Raw genomic sequence first — 26,253 nt, forward strand, 5'->3', positions numbered from 1 at the left:
TGGCACTTGTATATCATTGCTCTTTTGTTGGTTTTGATTGCTTTCATTGTCCTCATTTGTAAGTCGCTTTGGATAAAAGCATCTGCTAAATGAATAAATGTAAATATATATGCTGTTTAAGCAAGTTTTTTCCCAGTGAAAAAATCTCGTCCACTCACTACGTGAGCCGCTATTTAATGCGACTTCGTCTGTCTAGTTCCACGAACAGATCGCTTTAAATGCAATCGTTTGGTTTCGAGGCAGATCCTGTCTGTCAACTTACTGCACGAACGAATGCAAGTTACTATTTCTCACACACAGAAAAGGGTGGAACTTAGGCGTGTCTACTTCGAGGCTGGCAGGTAAAAACCCAATGGATGGGAAACGCGGAAGTTCGCTAAACCTGACAGAGTTCTTGCACAATCACAGTGGGTTTAATGGAGATGAAGTGAACACGACGAGTGACAAGGGATGCTGGACGCGTCTCGGGAAATCTTTTGTTTACTCTTTCGATCTGATGGTTGGATTTAATCTCAGGTAGTCAGGAAAACCACCCTCCGTACAACGATCGACAGGCGATGCGTCTCTGATGTGAATTCAGACGCTCTTCTACTGCCTTCTTCAGACCTTTAAACCAGACTCAGCTGTCAGGCTCCAGAGTCACATAATGAGCGCTGCTGCCAGTGAGGGTCAAGCGCCCTCCATCTCTGCTGGAGATCCAGAGGGACTCAGTGTAAAAGATGTCAGTCAGTCGATCATGGAGTTCCTGATGTTCATGATGAGAGCGATTGTCCTGTGCTATCCCGTGTACCTGACCGGCTCGCTTGGACTCAGCATCAGCTGGATTCTTCTGATCATGCTGATGTGGACCATGTGGAAAAACAACCGCAGGTGGAAAGATCAGAGGATCGACACAGCCATCGACTTTTTGGAAAACGAGAAGGACGTGATCAGCACTGAACTCAAAGCCATGAGCATGCCAGCTTGGGTGGGTGGTCATTTTGACCTCTTTACTGACCTGGAATAATTTTAGTTTAAGTGATCTCTGCTACAAGTGTTTTAATTAGTTGTAAACTAATTAGCATGTTGGTGGGGAAATACTGTAGGCAACTGTACTTGTTTATATGCATACCATCTAAACAATAGGCCTACTAGATGGTATTGAACTGTATGAGGTGTGGCTTCTTGTTGTGCTGCTTTGGGAACATCACACACCAAGGTGTCAGCTTGAGTTTCTAAATTAAAATACCCAGCCCTTTTCAAAACAGGAATCTGACACACCCTTTACTAAAGTTTAAAGAAATATGTAAAATGGATTATCCTGTAAAACAATTTTATTGTACCTGTAAAGTATCATTTTATAGTATCCTGATTTTATGTTGCTACAGTTCCAAAGAATTCCATGTTTACAAACTCCAGTATAACCCTGAACGGGTAGTTCACTTAAAAAATAAAACTCTGCCATCATTAATTCACCCTTGTGTCATCCCAAACTGGTATGATGATCTTTCTTCTAGCAAACACAAAAGATGTGCTGCTGTTAGATATTGGAAGCATGTTAGAGACAGCCAGTTTTTATTTTGGTGTGAATGCTCCCTTTAGCCCTTTGTGACCAAAATTGTCAAGCTATTTCAGGTTCTTAGATTGCTCATTGTCTTCTCTGTTTAAATATCTGGGTGAATTTACATATCTGATCTTCAGAATTGATTTAGATATAATAGATTCAAGGCCACAGATATTCATGACACCACAAAATAAAATTAAAACTGCCCTTTGAACATCTGATTCTTTAAGGGATTGATCTCATTCATATTTCATAAAAAGCTGAAAGGAAAACAGAATTATGTGAAATTCGATGTGCTTAAAGTCACACACAAGTGTTTTTTTATTTCTAAACAAGTGAACCTTAATTTTGTGGTGAAATGTCCATAATTATTCTGTTATTTATTTCTCTCTCTCTGATAGATTCACTTTGCAGATGTTGAGAAGGCTGCTTGGATCAACAAGGTTAGATTTCCTGCCTCAGATGATGATTTGCGCCTCTTATCTATGCTGGCAAATCTCATAAATTTGTCTACCTGTGGGAGTCATACATTGTACTGTTTCAGTATTTTTGCTGTTCTTGCATTTCTGTAATGTGCTTGTTTGTTGTAGATTCTTCAGCAAGCGTGGCCGTTCTTTGGCATGTACATGGAAAAGCTTCTCATTGATAACATTCAGCCATCTGTAAGATCGTCCAGCCCCCATCTGAAGACCTTCACCTTTACTAAAGTTCACATGGGGCAGAATGTACGATTCCGTAATCTGAGACTTGTTGCCCCTAACTGGCAATAGACTGCATTAGCACATTATTATAAATATTTCAGTTGTCATACAGAAGCTTACAATTGTCTATTTGCATTTCAGGCTCCAACTATTACAGGTGTACGAGTGTACACACATGAGCTGGAAACAAAAGAGGTCATCCTCGACTTCAACATTATGTGAGCTATGACATAAAACTTCAATTTGACACCAGATTATCTTTCTAACATGACTGAAATAATGCATGGTTTTACTACCTTATCTTCCTGAAATATATGAAGGCTCTCTTTTCCTTTTATCTCCTGTAGTTATGATGCTGATGTAGACATTGATGCAGATGTTAAACCAGCCATCAAAGTAGGAGTCAAAGGCCTTCAGGTTAGTGTATAATTGAATTTAATGATAATAGATGGCATTTTCTCTGCAGATATTACTCTAGATTTCAGTGTCACATGGTCCTTCAGAAATCATTAAAATTTGTTGGTTTGGCACTGAAGAAAGAGTGTAAAACACTTTTAATTACAATTGTGTATGAAATATACTGATATACATAAACACACACACACAAACACACACACACACACATATATATATATAAACTTGCATTGCTCACATTTACTGAGTCCTTACAGCACAACTTAATGTATAAAAAAAGTTACTGAATAAGAGAACAATTAACAACTATAAAGGTGTTTATTTTTTCTTTCAGCTTCAGGGAATGCTACGTGTAATTCTGGAGCCTCTGATTGGCCAGTCACCCCTTGTAGGTGGGGTCACCATGTTCTTCATTCGTCGACCTGTGAGTATGGACATTACTTGCAGCTGGCTAGTTTAAAAGAAAATAACAAAAGTATCATGAGTTCAAAACATGAACCTTTTAAATTCAATTTCCAGGTTCTGCAAGTCAATTGGACTGGAATGACTAATGTTTTGGATGGTCCAGGACTAAGGTATGTTCATAGATTTGAATTATTTTTGATTGTGACTTAACAAACAGTTTAAAGTTCCGTGTATTTATGAACAGTTTGTCAGTTATGTTTTACATTTTGTTTTGTAATCAGCAAGAGCAACTCAGTCACGCTGAAAAACCAAACCACACTTCTTTAAAATTGCTTCCGGACATGGAATGTTGTCATACAAGTTTACATTTAGACAAATGCGTATAACATGAAAGCCTCCTGTACAATGAGGGATAAATAGGACAGGATTATTAAAGATTAAAGCTTGTTAAGCCTCTCCTCCTGTCACCCAAGATAGATTTTACCTTTAAAAATCTTCGTTACTAAGTTTAGTGGCCATTGAGAAATGCAGGGATTTCTTAACAAATTAAACACATGTGATGATTAGTGTTCATTGTCATGTAAATCTGACTCTCTATTTCATCTCTAGTCATTTGTCAGAATCGGCCATTGTGGACATCATCGCCTCTCTCATGGTTCTGCCTAATCGCATGTGCATCCCTTTGATTGATCAAGTCAAGGTTGACCAAATGAAGTTTCCTCTTCCTCGAGTAAGACTGAGAATAGTTGGTTCCCATTGCTAAAATCTGTCAAAAAAAAAAAAAAACGTTCTGTTTTCAAAATTCAGTACACTATACACTATGTGAACATATTTAGGGTGTTGTACGGGTCCATGTTTTGGAGGCCCGGGATCTTGTAGCAAAGGACACGTACATGATGGGACTTGTAAAGGGCAAGTCAGATCCATATACTGTGCTGAGGGTCGGAAACAAGCAATTCAAAACAAAGACCATCAAAGAAACTTTGAATCCACGCTGGAATGAAGTTTATGAGGTAATTATATATTATATATCGGTACAAAGTCATTATTTTGTGTATTTGGTGTAATGCAATGTGTTTATGCGGTTTAAGGTAAAAAAAACACACATTATTTTCCATATAATGTACATTGTTGTTTCTCCTCTATGCCCTGCATTTCTGAAACACGTAGATTTTTACAAAGCTCATCGTTCTCTGATTGCCCAGCTATCCAGTGTGTTGTGATTGGCCAAATGCCTCAAGCTTATGACGGAAATGTTATGTCCCTTAAAACGGCGACGCTTTCTCCAAGCAGGACGAGACTTAGTCCAGCTGCTCTGCTTGTGCAAATCCCTTCATTGGTTCTCTTTTAGCAGTTCAGTCAATGTACTGTTAGGAGTAACTGAAAAACTCGGGATTTTGGTTTATTTCACATAAGAGGGAGTGTCAGGAACATTTATAAATCGAATAGCTTGTTTCAAACGATTCAGTTGGATTTGGTGACCTGGTTAAATAGAACGATTCATCTGCGATCCGGACATAACTAGACGAAAACAAAAACATTAAAACTCATTACAAACAAGGCATTTGTTGCAGTCCAGTGGGGACATAATTACTGATTAATGACTTAAACTGTCTTTTTATTTATTGCGTTGCGTATCGCACTGCGTATACATAAAACCATGTCTGCATTGCGATCTGAGAAACGATAACAAGCTCTACTCTACACTGCCAAAAATTCGCGTTTGTGGCAAATTATTTAAATATAAAAAACGTACTTACAGGCTGTGAGTCAGAAGCGCCAGACTGTCTTTGCAATGTTTAAACTGCCCAACTTTATAGAAATAGCCGTTGTGTCACAGACACATTGTAAGCTACTGGTTCAGGAAACAGACCTCATCCTCCATAAAATGTGCTGAACATATTTGAATATTTGGGTTTAACTGGCCTGGAACAGTGTTGTAAAAACTTATTAGACAGCTCTGTGGAATACTTGATTCTGAATACTTCTGAATAAGTAGTACTGAATTCTGAGTACTACTTATATGGTTAACAAGTCACTCCACTATCATTGACTGTCTAGCGGCATCTTGTGACTGAAAATACTTAACAACGGCGTGTTACAATGGAAGACTTCAGCATTCATTTTAACATATATGGTAAAAACTAATATTTTTAGCCTTATAATAAGCAGGATAATGTACATCCACCCGGTTATACACCCGACAGGGTTATCAGGACCCTGATGTGAAGCGTGGATGTACATTAGGGCTAGGTATCGATTCAGATGTCCCAATTTGATTTGTATAGATTCACAAGTTCTCAAATCGATTCTCCATTTTTTTTATTTAATTTTTTTTATTAAATTCAGTGAATATAGTTTTTATACAAATGCTATTGAAATTTAAAAAAAATAAACAGTAAACACCAGTTTACAAATGTTGATTTTATAAAAAGAAATTAAGGCCTGTTTTTTAAACCTTTTTTTTTTGTATAGGGTCCTTTTTTTAAACAATAATAGGGTCATATAAAATGTTCTTCTTAATTTTTCTGGTAATCAGATGAAGGCATAAAACAATTTAATTTATCCCAGTCAAATGAAAATACCTTTGATTTTTTGGCAAAGAAAGTGCTGCACAACAGGGGTTAGCTGTTAAAATGAAAAAGAAAACAATTTTAATTATTCCTTTAAAAATAAAGAATTATCAATATTTATCATTAGTAGTAGCATTGTTGTTACACTGAGCCTTAAGTCTGCTAAATAGTAATATATTTTTTCTTTAAAAAAAAACATTTATTTTGATGGGTTGCTGTAAAGAACTTGCAGCTGCTGTGTATGTGATATGACGGTAGTTTTGTCAAATTAAACAATAAAATGCTAATGATGTGACTCTCAGAGCACCTGGGGATGAAATTGGTGTATTTATATCATCTTAGTAAGACGACAGATGTTGAAAACACTGCGAGCGTCGTCCACGCTTCTGTAAAAGAAACAGTGTTGTACCATCCGCCATTCATTCATTCATTGCGGAAATTATAGCACCTTTACGCGTGATGTCAAATACAGATTTTGTAGTATTACTCTAAAATTTTAACTGAGCATTACAAATCACGCTTTGCTCTTGGAAACTTAAGTAAAGTGCAAAAGTAAAAATGTTGTAAACATTTGTGTATATCATTTTCTTTGTGTGAATATCATTTTACACATTTGTGACTATTAATCTAACATTCAATTCAAAACACAGGTGATTTGATCATTGTCTGTGTGTGTAAATGGAAAGATTCAGCTTTTCACATCAGAGCTGCGAGTGTAAATTTCAACTTACAAATACGAATGTTAATATAACAAGTTCTCACATTCAGATTTTCAACTGCTCGAGTTAAGCTACTGATTTATCTCCATACACTGACATTTGGAGGGGCGTAGTTAGACTCGTGTGTTAGATCAGACTGACGTCATCACAAAAGGTCTGTCGTTTTGAAGAGGAGGAGCATTCTCAGATATGTATTAAAGATTACGAAGGCAAAGACTTTTTTTGTGGATTGACTTGCACGGATGAATTGTTCACTACAAAAATAGCACTGTGCACTAACAAAATAAATATAATCAATTTTGATTTCATGTTTACTTAAAATTTTTTCTGAAATAAATATAGTAAAAGATTAATTCACTTCTTTAAAGAATTGATATTGAATCGATGTAACTTATTACACGGCTCTGTGGAATACTTGATTCTGATTGGTCAGTTGTGACATTCCAAGGTACGTTATCCCTCGATAACAACCTGTAAAAGCTAATAACACAGGCTCATCCGGGTAACAGCAGTCGGCGCTGTACTCTTGCTAGGAACAATTTCTCTTGGTGCAAGCTTTGTGTTTGTTTAGCTAATAAAGTATTAAAACTCGATTAAAATTGGTGTACAATTATTTAATTATGTCATCCTGGTATTGCGGACTCACTCTCGTTTCATACAAACAAAGGTGCTGCCATTTTGCTACGATTGTTTGGTACGCTGTAATGGATTATAAGATAATTAATAAACTGTTAAGATTTTAAAACATTTTTGTCTTAAATCTTTTATTGCCTTAATTTTTAATATGGTTAAATGTTGTTAAATAAGTGGTTTGACTGCACTGTTTCCCTTAAATGCCCATCTAGTTTGAATTATTTACTTATGTGGCAAGTAGCTGTGTTATAAGATGGATAATGTCCATTTCGCTTCGCATTGGGGTTTATTCTGAGAGAACAACCGGCTGCATGTACATTATCGCTTACTTATCCACTGATTTCTAGTTGTGTCCTCTTTTGGAAGGTCAAACAAAGTAATTTTGCTTTCAACGAAACATAGAGCGACTCCACTACATGGCAGCGGCATCAACAGCGATAATAGAAGTTACGCCTTCATTCTTTGCGTGAACATTTGGGCGACGTTATGCAAATCTTCCCACACAGTGATGTAGACATGGGGGCGTGTTAGAATGAGCCATTTTAGGGGGGCATGGTTGAATATCTCTTTGGATTCAAGACTTCAGTCTCTACAACTTTACAGATCTTCTTTATACACCAAGAGCTTTTAACACTCCAAAGAGAAAGGAAAAATTTAAATCGCATCATATGACCCCTATAATATTTGTTTTCAATAGTTTGTCATTCATGAAGCTCCTGGGCAAGAATTGGAGGTGGAACTTTATGACGAAGACACAGATGCCGATGACTTTTTGGGCAGGTAATGATGAGGTGGCTCAGATGATGGATATTATTTTGCCTATTTTATGTGATTTTGTCTGAGATGTTGGATTGTCTGCCACAGGTACAGTCTGGATTGTGGGGATGTGAGGAAAAACAGAGAATTAGATGAGGTGAGCTTTAGAAAGATCAAAATTGCCAGGCTTTTTAACCGATAGTTGATCAAAGATTTTATCAGAATTTCTCTGTACATTGGAAAAAGTGCTAAAATATTCTGTGATATAATATAAATGTAACTTTTGTTGTCGTTGTTGTTCACCAAGTTTTGTCTTTGATTTGCAGTGGTTCACCCTGGAGGATATTGAGAATGGTCAGATACATATGAAATTGCAATGGTTTTCTTTGCACGCAAACCCAGCACTACTGCAGGAGGTAAGCTTATTATAATAGTGTAGATCATTTATATGCCTGTAGATAATTTATATGGTTAAAATACCTGCTGTGATTTAAGTGGTGTAATAAAATGTGTGTCTGTTTGTTTCAATGTGATTATTATATTTAACTGTAAAAATTCAACTGGAATGAATGTAAAGGTGTTTTAATGGATTTTTATTGAATTTCACCTTTCAGACCAGAGATGGGCTTGCTTGTGCCATGTTAGCTGTATACTTGGATAGTGCCTCTAATCTGCCTGTGAGTATATATGTACAATGAGAGCACAACTAAAAAACTGTCAGCCTATCATAAAACAAACACAGCATGTGAGAACTAGTTATTTTGTGATATATCTTCTTTCTTTATTTTTTTTCTTACCTGCTTGCCATTATTTGTTGCCTTTAGAAAGACCACCGTGAATTCACCCATAATGAAAAGCAGGGAAAACCACCCAAAGAATCTCGGGTAAGAAATGTCCACTATTGTCCTTGACCTTATGAATGAAGATTGAAGCACATCCAAAAACCTCTCAGAATCAATAAAAGCAAAACTATATGGTTAACTTTCCATATAGTTTTAATGGAATTATGAAAACACCATCATCATTTGGTCACCTTTGCGTTGTTCCAAACCTGTATGTTGTTATTTTTGCAGTGAAAAACAGATGGAGATTATAATTAAATTAAATTAAATTAAATTAAATGTATGCATTTAGCAGACGCTTTTATCCATATACAGGGCTTAAAGTATTCCGGCACCGTGCCGGCGTGTGGCCGTGAGAAAAAAAAAAAATATATAATATTTGAGAGCCTGCGCATGCAGTTTAATATTTTCGAGCCAATTTATTTCTTATACCAATCATATGAGAGGAACGCAGCTTAAACTAACGTTACAAGCCTATCAGAAGCAGAGAAGGGCGTGAAGGATGATTGACGCCCATACGTCAATGTCACGTTAGCGTTGTCGGAGAAAACAAAAATGGAGCGCAAGTTTATGAAGCCTGGGGATGATGTCCTAGACTCCTAGCAATAGATAAAGGACTCAAAAATAAATGGAGCTTTTTGGCAGTTGGTGCAAGAAACTGAGAGAGCCTGGGGCTTGTTTCTGCATGATTTGCTCGAGGTATTACTGAATGCCAGCAGCGGAAAGAAAGTGCTTGCTCGTTATGATTTATGTCGCGTTCCAGGCAACCCGTAACCCGTGTTTTTCCAACCTTAAACCTGTGAAAGTGCACTGGAACGGCAGTCAAACCCGTGACTTCCCACCCGTGAACTCCTACTAGATCGATGTACTCCGAGTTCTGACGTCACACAGCACGCGAAACAACAGCCAGTGTTTATGCAAGTGGTACACGTAAAAAAATAGATTTTAGGACAATGTAACGTTGCAATAAAATTAATAATCTAGCTAAATTTCCTTGCGCTCAGAAAGTTTGGCGTGACTTGCCTGGAACGGTACAAAGTCGTTAGTCGTGGTTTGAAATAGTGACTTGCGAGCTAAAACCTGCCTGGAAAGCAGCACCAGACTCCGGTCATAGAGCCGCTGCCCGTGCACTTAAACTTACCACGACGTTGCCGGAAGTAGAGACCTGCGCGGGAGGGATTTCTCCATCCCGCTCCAGCAAAAATATGTTATTTTCTCCCGCTCCCGGCCGCAAACAATCAAGTTTCGTCCCGCTCCCGCCCGCAAAATACCGCGGGTAAACGTATAGCCTACAGTAGTTTTTCTTTTTTTTTTTTTTATAAATTGCATATTCTGCCTGCTACTCTTATTTTTTCACTTGCTCCCCTGTTGAATATAAATTTTAAAAGAAACGGAAATTAAACAAATGTTTCGTTTTATTTGCGTTTAAATAAAAGTATGAACATGAACAAGGAACTTAGAACATATACAGTAAAAAAAGTAAGAAATGTAAATAAAAAATATATATATCTATAATAATTAGGCTATATAGCCTAATAAATTATATAATAATAATAAATCTGGATTTATTTCAGTTTCAAAGGAAAAGTAGCTTATGGGGCCTGAGCAATTCATTCAAACATTTAACAAAAAATATCCTTATTCCTCAATAACAAAATAGACCAATTTTAAATATTAAGCTAAATAAATAAAATAAAAATAAACTGAATTGACTAAAAAAAACCTGTACGACTACTTAATGTGCCCATGCAGGAATATCATGTCGTTCTCTGTTGAGAGCTTCAGTTTAATCCGTCTCTGCTCCAGTATGCGACCGCAAATACTGAAAGCCTTCTCCGATGGTGCGCTAGCTGGAATGCAAAGTACATGGCGTGTTTGCTCAATCTCGGAAATTCGTCTTTTCCACTACTGGAGGACATCATCCTGTCTGTGTGCTTCTAATCCATCCAATTTGACATTTAAATATATCGCTATTACGGAATCGAATTACACGTCGCTGTCTATGGTATCATCCGCATCCTCCCATTCCGCAAAGTCTATTTAATTTTATTATAAACAAAGGTCTATTTGTTTCTAGTTCTTTTATCTTGTTTTGTTATTTTGTCTTTTATTTGTCCCGCAAATAATTTTATTTTCCCAGCAACCCGCACACAATAATATCTTGCCGCCCGCGTCCGCATTCACCCATCAAATATTGTCCCGCGCCGCACTCGGTTGCGCTGGCTCCCACGGTACTCCCGCGGGAGTTCAGGTCTCTAGCCGGGAGCAACTATTAGCTGACACACCGTTGTCTATGACTGACCATGTCTGCGATTAAAAAATATGTGTGTGCACATTTAGAGCAGAAAATGATTTGTCATTCAGAATTTCGCAGCAACTGTTTACCCTGTGTAGAAAACTGGCAGAAGACAAAAAAAGCGTTCACTAGCCTGTTGGTTTCAAATCAACATGCGAGTTACATCCCAGAAAGAAAAGTGATAATAGCCTTGATTTCACTTCTAAACTTCAGTTTAGCAGTTCAGTTCTTTAGCACTTTTAGCACTTAATTATTTAAGCACTTTAAGCACTTGTTATTGTTTAGAAGAAAACACTTTATTTGACATAGTACTTTTAAATAAATGTTGCCAAACATAATCATTGAAGAGATTCATGTCTATATCAGTCTGTTTACCATTTTCTAAGCACTTTAAGCTCTTGTTACTGTATTTTTGTTTGTATGTTTGTTTGTTACTGTGTTATTGACTATCGTCAATATTTGAATTAAGTCTGTCTGTGGAGTTTCTCTCCAAACGTCCAAAAGTTCAGGCTCAGGATTTTTTTCCACTTTAACCCCTGCATATATATATATTATAAAAAGGTGCATACCATAAGTAGTCTTCTGGAACCATGTGATAGGTTTGTGTGAGGAGCAAACTGAAATGTAAATACATTTTGGCCTTATTATCAGTGAGCAATTGATGACTGAATGATTTTTAAGTGATTTATTCCTTTAAGCCTTTCCTGAAAGTTTGTGTATTAGGCTTCCTCCCATTACGCTTTTCCTTCTTTTTCTGTTGTTGGGCAAAAAGCTAGATATCAAAGTATTTCACTCATCTGCATCTGGAATGCAGCCTTCTTGCACTGAATATGGAGAATTCCAGAGATGATATCATAGTGTTTAGCTGTAAGCATGATAAAGTCAAGGCGCAGGTTTTAGTTTCTGCTTCTCCGTAATTGTAGCAACCTGTTCAACTGGTTTCTACCACTGGTTCAACTATGAAAATAATCAAGTTAACCGCATATCATGCAAAGTAAAAAGTGAAACTTAGGACTTTTTCTTAGTTCATAGTGTTGTAGTCTCCTAATCATAATAACATACCTATTAGTGAAGTAATCTGCTGGTCTTTCCTTTTTTTTTTTTTTTTTTTTTTTTGCAGCTGCTAGAATGACTCTTGGCATAATGTGATATTTGTTGCCCCACTAGCTAAATCATCTGTGAACTGCATTGCAATCAGGAGTTTTTGTGTCTCTCTGGAGACATTTTTACACTGATATGCATATTTGTTTAAATATATCATTTCCAAGGATTGGTACCGGACATAAATGTAAATCTTTGCTAGATTGTTTTGAATGAAATCTATATCCTGTAATCACAAATGAATGGAAAGGTCAAGAAAAAGGCAAGGGAATTCATGATCATGAAAAGTCATAGCAATTCAAAGAATTTGGGAACCAAATCTCATGTTTATTTAGAATATACATAATCAAAATGTGTCTATCAGCTTTATTTCCATTTGTGTCCATTTTAACTTGCAGTTCACCAGAAAAACCAATGATCCCAACTCATATGTGGAGATTTCCATTGATCAGCAAAGTCAAAAAAGCAAGGTATTTAACTTTTTGTAATATAATTCTAATGATAATCCACTCTGTTTCCCAGTTTTTAAACGCAATGAATCAGTTTTCATCTGAGTTTGTTTCTTCTCTGTAAGGTTGTGTATGCCTCGAAAGACCCGACTTATGATGAATGCTTCACATTCTTTGTGCACAGTGTGAATAACCAAGTGTTGAATGTCGAGGTAAACCTATCAGAAAACCATAACCTATTTTGCAATCATAAAGAATGAACTAAGTCATACACAAAACTTGATAAATATAACAAACAACAAGAACTCATGGTATTATTATATAATATATAGAAAATTATGTTTCTTTTTCTTTTATCTTGTGTCCTCAGGTAAAAGAACACGATAAAAAATCCTCACTGGGCAAGCTCACTCTTCCGTTGGTCCGGCTACTCAATATATCCGACATGACCATGGACCAGCGCTTTCAGCTTGAGCGCTCCGGAGCCAACAGCCATATCAAGATTAAAGCTGTTCTCAGGGTGAGGGAGTTTTTATTTTCTTCAGCACCCGGATTTTACAAGCCCAGACACAGTACTAAAAAAAAAAAACATTAAAAAAACACTTTACCTTAGTGTTGAATGCAGTAACATTGTTTAATGCATTAGGTATCATGAAATAAAATGTTATCATTTATTTAGCTTACCAAAAAAAAATCAACATTACAATTTGCATAAATTATTTAATATATATTTAATCAAGGTGCGATTTGTGAAAAAAACAGAGGGGGGGATGTTTTGAAACATTTTAATTCATAAAAATAAATCATGAGAACATGAACTATATGACGTCATGCGCTAATTAGCATATTTATGACGTAAGTGCGTAGTATTGTATTGCCTCCCTATGCTCACATACTGCAATTTAATTTAGCCATTTAATTTAATTCTCAATAAAACTGTTTTTATTACTATATTTTAATGTTTGTGTAGACAACGGAATGAATATTACAATGACTGAAACGCGGCCCATTAAGACTACATAACCAGCTCTCAAACATTAATCTGCTCTAATGAAATCCGACAGTCAGTGGTTGTGCTGTGACTGATGTCGGCTATACTTGCTTGTAAAATAGAGTTAGAAGCAACAGAATATTTTTTTTTTTTTTTACTGAAAGTGCTGTTCCTCTCTGCGTTCACTGAACACCGCAGAAGCAGAGAGAGAGGATCGCGCTGGGAAAGAGAGACCTCGCGCTCGTGCGACAGCACCAGAAAGTCTCAGAGACTAAATAATGATTGTCTAAAAGGTCGCTAGTCGCTTTTTTGGGGAAAAAGTATCCCATTTCAAAATAAAATTGACTTTAATCAATTTTTTTTTTTTTTATTTGCTGGGATAATGGTTAACAAAAATTCCTTATTCCTTTGTCGTCTCAAATAGATTCTTACCTTGGATAAACCTGAACCAAAGGTTGTCGCTCCACCAAAGGCTAAGGCAAAGGTCTCATCTCCAACTCCAACTCCAGCTCAGCCTGTACAGAGCAACCCGAAAGAAAAAGCACTGGTTTCATCTGCTCCACTCTCCAGAACACAGGCTGTTCCTGTCCCTGTGCCATCTTCAGTCAGCTCCTATAATGATCTTCAAGCAGAGTATACTCCCTACAGACGTAGCACTTTTGTTGGCACAGAGGCACTGCGTTCGATCCCCTCCACCCCCAGTCAAATGCGTCGCTACGATTCCCACAGTCTGTTGTCAGAGAACTCGATAGCTTCTTCTCGCTTCGATCTAACAGATAATGCCACTTATCCAGAGTAGGTGCATTCTGGTGCTGCTTACAAATAGTGTTCTACAAAAATCTTCAGATTTAACTTATGAGTTCATATGTTCATTAAAGGGCCATCCTGAATCATCAGGGCAGCTTTGGGCAGATTCAACTCACATTGCGTTATGCCACCTTAAGAAAGCGGCTTATTGTTATTGTCAGCTGCTGCAAGTGAGAAGCTCATCCTTCCTTTATTTAAATTGTTATGATTTTCACAGATCAAAGATTCAAAAAAGCTTTTATTTTTCTGCCTAGGGATCTGGTCTCCTGCAGCGAGAGCGGCTCTGATACTTACGTCCGCATGTATCTGCTGCCTGATCAGACGTGGAAGCACCGCAAGCGCACTCCGGTTAAAAAGAAGACTGTGGACCCTGTCTTCAATGAGACGTTAGAGAAGTTTTTGGCTATTTGAAAACCATGTATAAACCTTTGTTAGAAATGTATTGAAGATTTCTGACATAATTCTCTATCTCAGATTTGAGTTTTCTGTGTCAATGGAGGAAGCAAGAACAAGAAAGTTGGATGTTGCAGTAAAAAACAATAAAATGCTTCACAAAAGAGAGAGAAAGGAGATTGGAATGGTAAATAGATTAAGAATATGGATTGACATGGATAAAAACATAGATACAAAAAAAGTTCTAAATATCAGCACTGTCACTTTAAAAAAAATAATTGTATTCTTTTTCAAAAGGTTTTGATTGATATGTCTGAAATGGATCTGATCAAGGGATCCACAGATTGGTAAGGACAGCAAATGTGGTTAGCTTACATTTTTAGAATGAAACAATGGGGTTCCAGAAGTGAAAACTTAATTTTCTCCATAGGGAAACTGATTTTTAAAAGACTGTTGTGAGCTCAGAGGTTGTATTCAGCTCAGAGCTGGTTGGTTTGCTTCTTGCCATATAATGCTCTAAATATGACCTTAAAAAAAAATCCTTATTGGAAAAAAATAATAGAAAAAAGAAATGCTTCGCCATAAAAACCAACGCATCTGAAAACGGTGGCATTAATGCACTCTGTCGCACAGCTGTTTTTTTTTTTTTTTTTTAAGGTTGAAGTAAGATGGTGCAGATGGTTTACTCTTGTTTAACTTTTTTTTAAATTTCTCCCTCTCTCTCTCTCACTCTCTCTCTGATGAACAGGTATGAACTCACTCTCCCTGGACTAAAGAAGACAAACTAATAGAACTAGTCACAAATTAACTGAGCGCATAGTTTTTACATTCATTTTCACTTAAATTCTTTGTGTGTGTAATATAGTAATTTCTTGACATGACAGGAGGTGATCTGGCTTTAAATATTTTTTTCAACCTTTCTGTCCAAGTATATTTGTGACCCTGGACCACAAAAACCAGGGTTAATTTTTCCTAAAATTGAGTTCTGATGTATTTACCGTAGGAAAATTACTAAATATCTTGATGGAACATGATGTTTACTTAATGTCATAATGATTTTTGACATAAAAGAAAAAACTATAATTTTGCCCCATACAATGTGTTTTTGGCTATTGCTACAAAAATACTCCAGCGACTTAAAACTGGTTTTGTGATCCAGGGTCACATTTAAATTTAGAGTTTTTGTATATAAATATTATGAAGATGATTTTAAAATGTATTAGTATTATTTTCGGTTGTAATAATGGAATGCAAGGTTCCTAAGATATTTTCCCCCTAATATATCTTTATACGCCTACTTTCTGGATAAATCAGAAAATTTACTGTATTTACTTATTTTTGTATTTGTAACTAAGATGTGGAATAGCAAATTGTGCCTATAAATGTTTTTGAATGCCAAAAGTATCAACTGTATGTTGTAGAAGGGTGTAAGAAATAACAATAAAACAAACTCAAGTTTTCTGTGATCTTTATTTGCAGTGTAGTTTGTTTACATGTTCCTGAAGATTGTATTATTTGTGCAAATTATTGAAACTATCTCCAGAATTAAAGGGATAGTTCACTTCATTTGCTGACCTCCATTGACTTCCATAGTCTGGAAGAAAGAAAAACAATGTCAATGAGGACCAGCAATTGAAAGGGGAACTATCCCTTTAATAAGACAATTTCGTAAACTTTACTGTAGAAAGAACTGAAAATGAATTCATTAAAGCACATTTAGGTTCCATAATTAAAGCTGGTTTGAATTTTAATGATTCAATAAGACACATTATGGTCGCTTCATCTCCCTGATTGTATCTGATGTGATCAAGCCATCTGCCTCACTGTGAAAAATGATTTATTTTCAGAGACTAATTCGTGAAAGTGATTAAATATTCAGGATATGCATTATCATCTCGGAATACCACAAAAATGGTCGGTGCATTAGAATTGTCCACAACCGTGTCGTACTGGTCACAGTTAGGATTTTTTGCAGGTGGCACAATCATCCCTGTTTGTCCTCTAGTGTAGTCACCTGTAAGGACTCTGCAGAAGTACATGTATTTGTGTCCCTGAGTATTAGGCACTGAGTATGTGTCGCTAGAAGAGTAGCTTGCATTGAGTGCAAAGTAAGTGCCATTTCCATAAGCTGCAGCTGTAACAAGAAACAAACAAAAAAACTATAAGATGAAAAATGTATACACCACTACAAAGTATAATCATGGAAGGTGAATTGTGAAAATGAAAGTGATTGTAGTAAATGATTTACCATTTTTTCCTGCATAGCTACGATTAAATCCACTCCTTTCAATGTGACCGAGAGTCTGCTCACTGGTTCCATGAAAGAGTCTTTTCTCATTGTTTTGATGACCATTCTTTTTTTCCATGACATTTTTGTTATTCTGGTAGTTCCTCCACATGCCAGGATTCTGGATTCGCTCAATCTACAGGAATCAGAAAACAGGAGTAAAACCAGTTAACATTCCTATAATGAATAGAAGTATGAAACTGAGCTGTCTGTGATGTTACCATGTGTTTATTTCCTGGTCATTTACAATGTATTGTACTGCCTTGACTCCCCAAAATAAATAAATAAATATTTAAGGGGGGGGGGGGGGTCGATCAGTTACCTAAAGTTTAAATGTTCAATCCTGTAGAGCATCTAGTAAGAAAAAAAAATTATAAATAAAATAAAATAAAATAATACACATGCCTTCAAGACTTTTTTGTTAGGACAAGTGGCCTGGAAGTGCTTCAATACATCTATGTATTCTGTGCTGGTAGGTTGCAAATTAAACTTTCTGTGCAACTCGTTAGGCGCCATTGCATCCCAATGCTGTGGAATATCTTCAGTAGCTAATGGAGAAAAACATCTAGTAATTTAAGGTGGTTGTAAAATTTACAACATTAGTTCTAGTGCATTTAAATCACATACAATTCACATACTTTATGCATTACAATAATATAATTCATATTTATACATATATTTTGTTTTTCTTATTGATAAATGGTACAATTCAGCAAATACCTTTCAGTTTGTCGATGCGTCTGATATTCATCTGGTTTCCACCAGTGGTGCTCACTGCAGGACCCTCAGGCAGTCTGACCTGATAAGTTTGGCCTTGGAAGGAAATTCTGATGTCTGCAGCTTTTCTGTCAAGGGCCTTCTCTAAATCTAAATTAGTACGTTGATCAAAACTCCTATATTGGCCACCTTGCTCATACTGCCAATCAACAAGCTCCCTTGTGTAATCCATTTCTTTTTTTAGTATGGCATCATCTTTGGCTGTTTTGAGCATGTCTTGGATTTCCTGAGTGGCTTTTAGAACATCTCGACTGAAACCTTGTACTGTTAGTGTGGCTTTTCCAGGGATTTCTTCTGAACCTTTATGGGCTTTGTATTCCAGCCTTATGGTCACATCTATAGTGCTTTGCAGGTCCTGGATTCGCTGTTGGTCTTTATCTGATAGGGTAAGTATTGCTGTGTCTGTGATGGACTCAAACACTTGTTCATCATTGATTGTATCCTCTAAGAAACGCTTTGTTTTGTCCACTTCTGCTTGTGATGGGCCACAGATAGAAAAAAACACTGGATCTACTTGCACACCTTCAATGACAAAGTCTTTGCCACCATGTTGCTTTATTTCTTTCTCCCACGATCCAGTGAGTAAGGATTTAACACTAGCAGCATATGCTGCAAAACACACAAAATTGGAATAGAGAAATATCTTTAGCCATTTGATATTTTTGTTGTGCATGACCTCATGAAAATGTATTCTTGAACTATTCTGTTTTATTAATGAATGGTTTAATGTTTTAAAGGCTACTCCTACAATTAATGTTCTATCAAATTAGGTTGAAATTAAAGTGATTCATACTTTTGATTTTTGACCAGGTACTCTGGTCTTGTTTGGCAGGTCCGGTTTCTCGATTCTGCATGCTTTTGTGGAATTCAGGGAGCATCTGGGCCTGGAAGACCACCAGTCTGATCAGCTTCAGAGTGGACTGGGGATTTTTTCTTATCATGTCCAGCATGCCATCCATCATGGAGTCAGCTACTTGACCCGGAGACAACCCTGCTTGTCCTAGGAAAAACAAAGCGATTTGACTAAAATCTATGTTTTTAGTGAAAGTTTTGAATTGACAATATAAAGATAATGTAACAATTTGGGCTGCGGAAGTTAATATAAGGTGAAAACTTATATATCACATTTTATAATAAGCACTCATTTATTAATAATAATAATCCAGACTTAGATTTCTCAATTAAAAAAAAAATAGAATATGTTATTATACATTGTTTTGTATAAATACAAGTAAATTTGGTGTAAATTTTTTTTTTTTTAAAACAATCAATCAATTCATATATTCAAATTTACTGTAGAAACGTTATCGTCTGTAAAGCTGCTTTGCAACGATTTGGATTGTGAAAACTACTATACAAATAAACTTGAATTGAATATGTTGTATGTTGTCTTTATATGTAAGGACAGTCATTATTATTTGACATAGATTAACAACATTTGAGTTTGTTCTCACCTGTTCCAATAGCTGGGAATGCAATGGAGGTGAGCTTTTCCTTGGCAGACATTTCTAGAGCCTTTCTTACATGTTTTTGGATCCTTATAGCATCGCTGTGTGCTGCAATGTGGATGATCTTTTTACACTGCAAATTCCCTGCTTGAGTCATTATCAGTCTACTGTTAGCCTGGGCCCCTGGCAACACACATTAACCAGAATTATAAGACACCACATGCTCTTTTCTGTGTGCTGAAGTTTCTTTATAATATTTAATACATTTATTATTTCATTCTTATAAATTATTTTAATTAAGAAATTGAAACATTCTTCTCACTGAGTTGCTGGCACTCCGTTTCTACGTTTGGACCAGCCTTATCCAAAATAGCCTTTGAGACACCTTGACAATTAGAGATAAAATTTGTTTTTATCTTCTCTGTTAATCTTATCAAATTAAGCAACAAGCAATTCTAGTGCTTGAGAGCTTGAGAAGTTAGCAAATAAAAAGGATTTACAGTCTTCTACTTATTCAGAGTTAGTAACTTTACCTGATTTCCCTGTAAAATCTTTATTGCTGGAGTTCACAATGACATCGGTTTTCTCTAAAGTAATATCACCATTTAGGACCTGTAGCGTTACTCCTCCCACTGTAGTCTCATGAATCCCAGATTTTGTTATGACCTTTGAGAATGGGCCTATAATTTCATTGTAAAATGCAAAAGTAAAAAACATTATAGAAAGGTATATCATGGGGAACTGACTGACTACATGCATCTACTAAAATGACATTGAGACCAGTAAGTTATAAATAAGTAAGACTGCATCAATGATTTGGGTAAGAAAAAGTGTAAAAGGGAATAATAACAAAAGTTTTGAGCACCTGTGCTCTGTGGCTGTGTGGGGTTACTTGCTGAGGCAGAGGCAGACTGGCCCAAAAACCTTTTGCTAAACTCATCTGTGAATACCTGTTGTGGATGACAACAGGAATAATAACTCATTATTATTGTACCAAGGGTCAAATCTATACAGAATGTGAAAATCCATATGGATCTAAAAAAGACTGAGATGACATAAAACATCAGGTACCTGAATGGTTTGTGTATCTTTGGGGTGAAGCACAAATACCACTTCCTTCACATGCTTTGAACTTCTTTTACTGCTAAACTTGAAGGCAGAGTCCAGCATAGTGCAGACCACCAATGGCTTCGGAAACCCCAGGTTTCCTGTGCCAATGGCAGAGAATACAATGGAGCTCTGCTGACGCTGCTCTGCCAGATCCAAACACTTATCCATGGTATCCTCCAGTACCTGCACAAAGAGAGAGAGAGAGAGGGTCATTAAAAGCATTTGATTTGTAACTACTAATCACTAAACATCAATTAAGAATCAAAGTGTATTACCTTTTGCTCATTTCCTTGCCCCTGATTCCAGTGGGGTACAACAGCATGGAACACCAGTTTGTTCTTCAGGTTTACACCGGCAGTTTCAAAGACCGCTCCATTATTGGCAGAACCTGTGACTTGCTGATTGAGCAGAACCTGAAGCTGAGGACCAGCTGCTTTGAGAAGGGCATTTGAAATGGCGCCTACGCTGAGATTCAGGTTACTGCTGAGAGTGTTCACAACAATGTCCATCTGTACAAAAAGCAGATATTTACAGATGGTTAGTCAGCTCAAACCATGCTCCAATAGTTTACTTAAAACTAACAAAAAAACTAAAATAGCAGGGGTGCCCTTTGTAACTTTTGGAGATGAAAACATAAAAAAAAAAAAATTGATATTTCAGATAAAACATGAGACACCAAATTATATTATGCATAATTATATTGAACTCACTGTTGTGTCCTCAATGTTTCCTTTCATAAGGGTAATGGTTAAACCTTCTTTTGTCAGAAAACTTTGTGATGATCCTTGAAATTGTGCAGCTATCTGGGGTTGGCTTGGAGAAGAACTTGCTTGGTTTTGGTTTTGCTGCTGGCTGCTTGAACTGCTTCCAGATGTCACGCTATGGGTACGCGCACTGACCCCATAAACATTTTTCACTGCAGCTTCTAAAGCTTGGACTGTCTTTTCATTATTGTCAACTAGGTGAATCTTCCTCAGCGTATTCCCCTCAACAAAATCACAGAACTCCTTTATAGCTTTCACAATGGTGTCTGCACAAAGGTCCAGTGGGAAACCAAATACACCAGAACTAATGGCTGGGATTGCCAATGACTGGAAGCTTTCTTGATCTGCCAAATTCAGACTCTTCTTCACAGCTTTTTTCAGGAGCTTTATAGACTCTTGAGGATTGGAAGAGTTATAATGTGGTCCTATTGCTAAAATGACATGCTTGCAACATAGCTGTCCTCCTGCATCGAGGAGAACAGCGTCGCCTGTTGTCAGCTTCCGTCGTTTGACAATCTGGTTGCAGTCATTCTGAAGTTTAGGACCAGCAGCATCAGAGAGGGCCTTTGCTAAACCTCCATCAAGTAGGAGGTTCGCTTTGCATGCACCGACTACTGCATCCACTAGAAATGAACACATGTCGGCTTTGTTTACTGTAATCTCCATTCCTTCATGCGTCTTATATTCATAAATAGACTTTATTGACCGTGATTGAACTATGTCACGTGGGTGGTCATACTCATCTAGTAACTGGACCAAACAATTCATATTTGTCTTGGCATATGCAACCCACATGAACTTTTTCTCCTTGAAAAACTTCCTTGCCCCTGGTTTAACTATTTTCATGGTGCATTGATGCACAGATCCAAGCAAGTCCTCAAACAGAGGCACACACTTAGAGACATAAAGTCTTGAGCCACTGATCACGATATCTTCACATTTAAAGTCCACATTCACTTTACCTTTCACATTTTCAAACCATTCCTGCTTTTTGTGATCCTTTATGAATGCGACAACAGTCTTGTGAGATTTCAGAGTTTTCTCAAAGTGAGAGTTTTCCTGAACAAAATTATATAACTCTTGCTTAACATCGTTGATGGAATCTACAAAGCCAGAAACCACCACCTGGTTGACAGCTGTCTGTACTGTAACATTTGTGCTTTTTATGAGTGAGACAAGGTCATGCCAATCTGATGTTCCTAGAACACTGGGATCTTCTACATTGAAGCTAAGATGACCCAGATCTGTCAGCAATTGCTTCTCACCTACATTCAAGGCCTTGTGTGTTTTTCCAACAAGCAAAACTCTCTTGCCATCAGCTTCTAATGCTACATAGATTCCTTTGTTGAAAAACATATCTCTAGTTATTTCCTCTAGATCATTCTTGTGCAGAAAATCTAAAACAGATTGGTGGAGCTCAATTGGTTTACGAATCAAATTAAGAACAGCCTGCAGTATTTCGTTCTTTGTTTCCAGCACCTCATGTTTTAGACCAAAGAAAGTTAACTTTTGGCTGTGCACATGGTATGTGATGTTCATTTTTGGAAATTTGTCACAAAGTTGCTTCTCCAAACCATCACAGAGAACAACATTATAAACTGATGGAGTCATATTGATGTCACCCATCTCACTGCCCTTCTCTCTTTGGATTCTTTGGGTGATTTTCTCAACAGTTTCTGTCAGGATTCCCTCAATCCTGTCCACATCTTCTTTCAGGCCGGCTACAGCTATCGTTCCTTCATCCATACAGGGAACCAGTGTGACAGTCTCTCCCACTACTGCGTTTTCAATTTCAGTTTGTATCTCTGTCCATGCATCCTCCTGAATGTGGAGCTTGTTGGATTTAAACTTAGACATTGATTCTAAGAACACAGAAAGGGCGTTTTCTCTCCATGTCTGAATGAGTTTTCTTGTCTTCGCACCATTGTTAAGTAGGGATCGAGAAGGACTGATGTTAACTGCTGAGGACTGAAAATCCATCTCACAAAAATGATTGGACATAGCTTGCTTGATTGAATCCAGGGATTTCCTGTTTTCCTTTAGGTGGTGACATACAGTTCTATCAACCTTCTCTATAAATGTCTCTGGAAGTCTCAGGGTGGGTCTGTCTTTACCATATAGAGCTGTTTGTAGTGATTCGTAGTATGGTAGTACTCTAAAAGGCTGTTTTTTAATTTGATGTTGCTCTTCGAGGACTTTTTGCACATCTGAAAAAGCACACAGTTTAGTTTATGCATGTGTCAAAATTAAATTCAACTAATACATCAAATCAAACCACTTCATGTACCTTCAGGATTTTTAAAAGTTATTATTGCTGATTGATCCGTTTCAAACGTTACCCCATCATCCTCTACTTCTGCAAATTTGTCAAAATAGAGCATGACTAAGTCAGAGTTTGAGTTTGGAGGTAAGCCTTCGGCTTTCACCTTTGAAGTCACCTCGAGCAATCGGACTTTCATGTTTTTCTTCTTAATTATTCCATTGCTTGGAGAGGATACCAAGAAATGTTCTGCATCTATGGAATGAAATATAAGTAACAGGAAATAAAAGCAGGTGACCAGCACTCAGACCTTAATAAGAGGCAAGTATTTTGCATGTACATCTGAAAAGTACTTTCTGTTGGGAGACAGAACCCAAGACTTACACTTGCTATTAGAAAATGACACCACAGCACAGTTAATCTCTGGTATTATTTCAGTGTTAAAGTCCTTTGACTCAGCAGAAGATCCTTTCAGCACATTTTCCACCAGCATTGTCAGAAACTCTTGACCACAGTTTTGGGTATTTTCAATTACAGCTGATCTAGGTGTTGTATCTTCTTCTGTTTCCTCAACTTGCTCAACATCCTCTATTTCTTCTTCACTCTGTCGTTCACCTGAATGTAAAAAAACTCATTTACTTTGAAAAATGTCAACTGTGCTGATCCAAATATATGCAGAATTACTTTTATTTGAATTAATTTCAGGATTATCATTCATTTAACACATTTATGAAGTTTGGGTATCATGTTTGTGCTAGGTAGGGCTTTGAATTGATTCCCTGATTCTGAGGCTTTGGGAATCTAGAGTCAGTTCATTAGGTTGGAATCGAATCCATCAAGGGGAATCTTTTCCAATCTCAGAGATATTCATTAGTTCATAGGCACACATGCTTCATCTTTGAAGTCCACATTCACTTTACCTTTCACCTCTTCAAACCAATCCAGCCTTTTATGAATGCAACAACACTTCAAAGTTTTTTTAAAACTGAGTTTTCCTACAAAATCATCTAACTCTTGTTAATGAAACCCAAAGTAGCCTATACTTCGTTTTGTCATAAACATTAAATGAAATTGAGTTAATGCTGAGTAAAACCATTGTCATAGTATATATATATATAAATACTATGTTTCCTAAAACATAGTATATATATATACTATGACCATTGTCATAGTATATATATATATATATATATATATATATATATATATATATATATATACTATGACAATGGTTTTACTCAGCATTAACTCAATTTCATTTAATGTATATATATATATATATATATATATATATATATATATATATATAACATGGCTGTTTATAACAATTGATTCTGATTGCATTGTTCATCGATCAAATATTTACTTATTATTTACTTTAACCGTTATGTCACGGTTGTCAATGGCAATGCAATATATCATCTGGTTAATAAACACTGGTGTCATGAAAGAAAGTGAGAAAGAAAGAAAGTGACATGACATTCAGCCAAGTATGGTGACCCATACTCAGAATTCGTGCTCTGCATTTAACCCATCCGAAGTGCACACACACAGAGCAGTGAACACACACACACACACTGTGGACACACACCCGGAGCAGTGGGCAGCCATTTATGCTGCGGCGCCCGGGAAGCTGTTGGGGGTTCGACCTAAGTCGTGGTATTGAGGGTGGAGAGAGCACTGTACATGCACTCCCCCATCCACAATTCCTGCCGGCCCGAGACTCGAACTCACAACCCTTCAATTGCGAGTCCAACTCTCTAACCATAAGGCCACGACTTTCCCAACAAGTGAGGTTGCCACAAATCCACTAACTTAAAGATTTATGTTGGCTGTTATATTATAAGTTGTAACAGTTCACTAGTTCTACAATTTGCATTATTGCATATTTTGCAGCATACATGATTCTAGAGTAAACTGTAAAAGGTTATAACCTGAAAGTCAGAAAATATTTAATAATTTTTTTATCTAATTAAACCTAAAAATTATTTTGTTGATGCAACCTCATGTTAGGCTATCAAGTTAGTTAAGCTGATTAACTAATTAATATTTCTGAGTTTAGAAAAACAAATGAATAAATCGTTTAAATTAGTTTGTTAGTTATTAGTGTACATTTTAGAGTTGAGGTCGGGCAAGTATCGTGGCATATAAAGTGCAGGGGCCTGTTTCCTAAAACAAATTTACCTAAATAAGACCAAATTGTCCATTGATCTGTTTCAAACAAATCAGACCAACTGAAATAAGCCTGGCTTGTTTGTTAAACTTGTTTTATGCAAGAGCCCCCAGCAGAGGACAGCAGAATAGCGTTATTGTGAAGCTGGATGACTCACCTGCTGCAATTGTGCTGACCGAAGAAGTTGATTCCTAGAAAACAAAGTTTCGTTTTTAGCTTACTTTAAGTCAGTAGGCTAGCCGTGCGTGTTACTCAATTTAAATAGGCTCTTCACCTGAGAAACTGAGGCATCGGATGGCGGGAGACTCACAGTCATTTTCACAGTTTTTTGACCAATCTTGAGCTCATGCGTTTGTTTGTTCAGAACCCGCTGCCTCACTGAGTCAAAAATAAGAACATAATGTGTTAACAAACAGGCTATTATTTTTATTATCATATTCACGCAAATATCGCTTTCGTTTATTGGACTCCTCCCACGGTAACTCCACGACATATTTATGCTTCGATATAGCCAATGACACGTAATAATATTAACAAAGCACTTTTACATTATATGTTACAGTGATTCATATCAGAGTTTTAAAAGGCAACTTACCTTCCTTTGACTTGAATCGAACAGTTGCTGTCTGTCCGCCAGAAACACTATATTCCACCTCGCAGTCGCCTCCATCGGATTTCTTACTCTGGAAGTAGATGATTAGTTTGTTTTTTAGTTTGGGAGTATGGGAGTCCCACTGGCCCTCCACATAGAGAGGGTATGGGAACTCATCCGTGGCCATGTCCGCCTGTGCTGCGACTGTGCTTATCGAAG

At 36.8% G+C, this 26,253-nt stretch overlaps 2 protein-coding genes across 3 annotated transcripts; one reads left to right on the top strand and one right to left on the bottom strand.

Moving 5' to 3' along the window:
• The first annotated feature begins 346 nt into the window (after positions 1 to 346).
• Positions 347 to 16,089, top strand: esyt3 (extended synaptotagmin-like protein 3). Its single transcript, XM_059500001.1, has 23 exons — positions 347 to 967; positions 1,945 to 1,986; positions 2,134 to 2,268; positions 2,386 to 2,462; positions 2,592 to 2,661; positions 2,993 to 3,082; positions 3,178 to 3,233; positions 3,673 to 3,793; positions 3,900 to 4,076; positions 7,686 to 7,768; positions 7,853 to 7,901; positions 8,071 to 8,160; positions 8,359 to 8,421; positions 8,569 to 8,628; positions 12,382 to 12,453; positions 12,558 to 12,644; positions 12,803 to 12,952; positions 13,848 to 14,218; positions 14,302 to 14,400; positions 14,485 to 14,616; positions 14,705 to 14,810; positions 14,921 to 14,970; positions 15,372 to 16,089. Exons 1-23 carry the CDS (start codon positions 647 to 649, stop codon positions 15,409 to 15,411), a joined length of 2,541 nt encoding a protein of 846 aa, XP_059355984.1. The 5' UTR covers positions 347 to 646; the 3' UTR covers positions 15,412 to 16,089.
• On the bottom strand, positions 16,075 to 26,230 carry parp14rs1 (poly(ADP-ribose) polymerase family member 14-related sequence 1). Of its 2 annotated transcripts, XM_059499999.1 has the most exons (17): positions 26,038 to 26,230; positions 25,717 to 25,820; positions 25,600 to 25,633; positions 23,654 to 23,884; positions 23,297 to 23,524; positions 20,956 to 23,216; positions 20,521 to 20,754; positions 20,207 to 20,428; positions 20,001 to 20,085; positions 19,669 to 19,815; positions 19,458 to 19,520; positions 19,142 to 19,318; positions 18,481 to 18,687; positions 17,631 to 18,296; positions 17,316 to 17,458; positions 16,872 to 17,046; positions 16,075 to 16,757 (listed from the first exon to the last, which is right to left on the bottom strand). In XM_059499999.1, exons 1-17 carry the CDS (start codon positions 26,219 to 26,221, stop codon positions 16,474 to 16,476), a joined length of 5,445 nt encoding a protein of 1,814 aa, XP_059355982.1. In that variant the 5' UTR covers positions 26,222 to 26,230; the 3' UTR covers positions 16,075 to 16,473. The 2 variants fall into 2 exon arrangements, with proteins under 2 accessions (XP_059355982.1, XP_059355983.1); XM_059500000.1 differs by lacking the exons at positions 16,075 to 16,757; positions 17,316 to 17,458 and having other exon boundaries at positions 16,927 to 17,046.
• Positions 26,231 to 26,253: the final 23 nt, after the last annotated feature.

Source organism: Carassius carassius, chromosome 19 (genome assembly GCF_963082965.1).
Source record: "Carassius carassius chromosome 19, fCarCar2.1, whole genome shotgun sequence".
Lineage (NCBI taxonomy): Eukaryota > Metazoa > Chordata > Actinopteri > Cypriniformes > Cyprinidae > Carassius > Carassius carassius.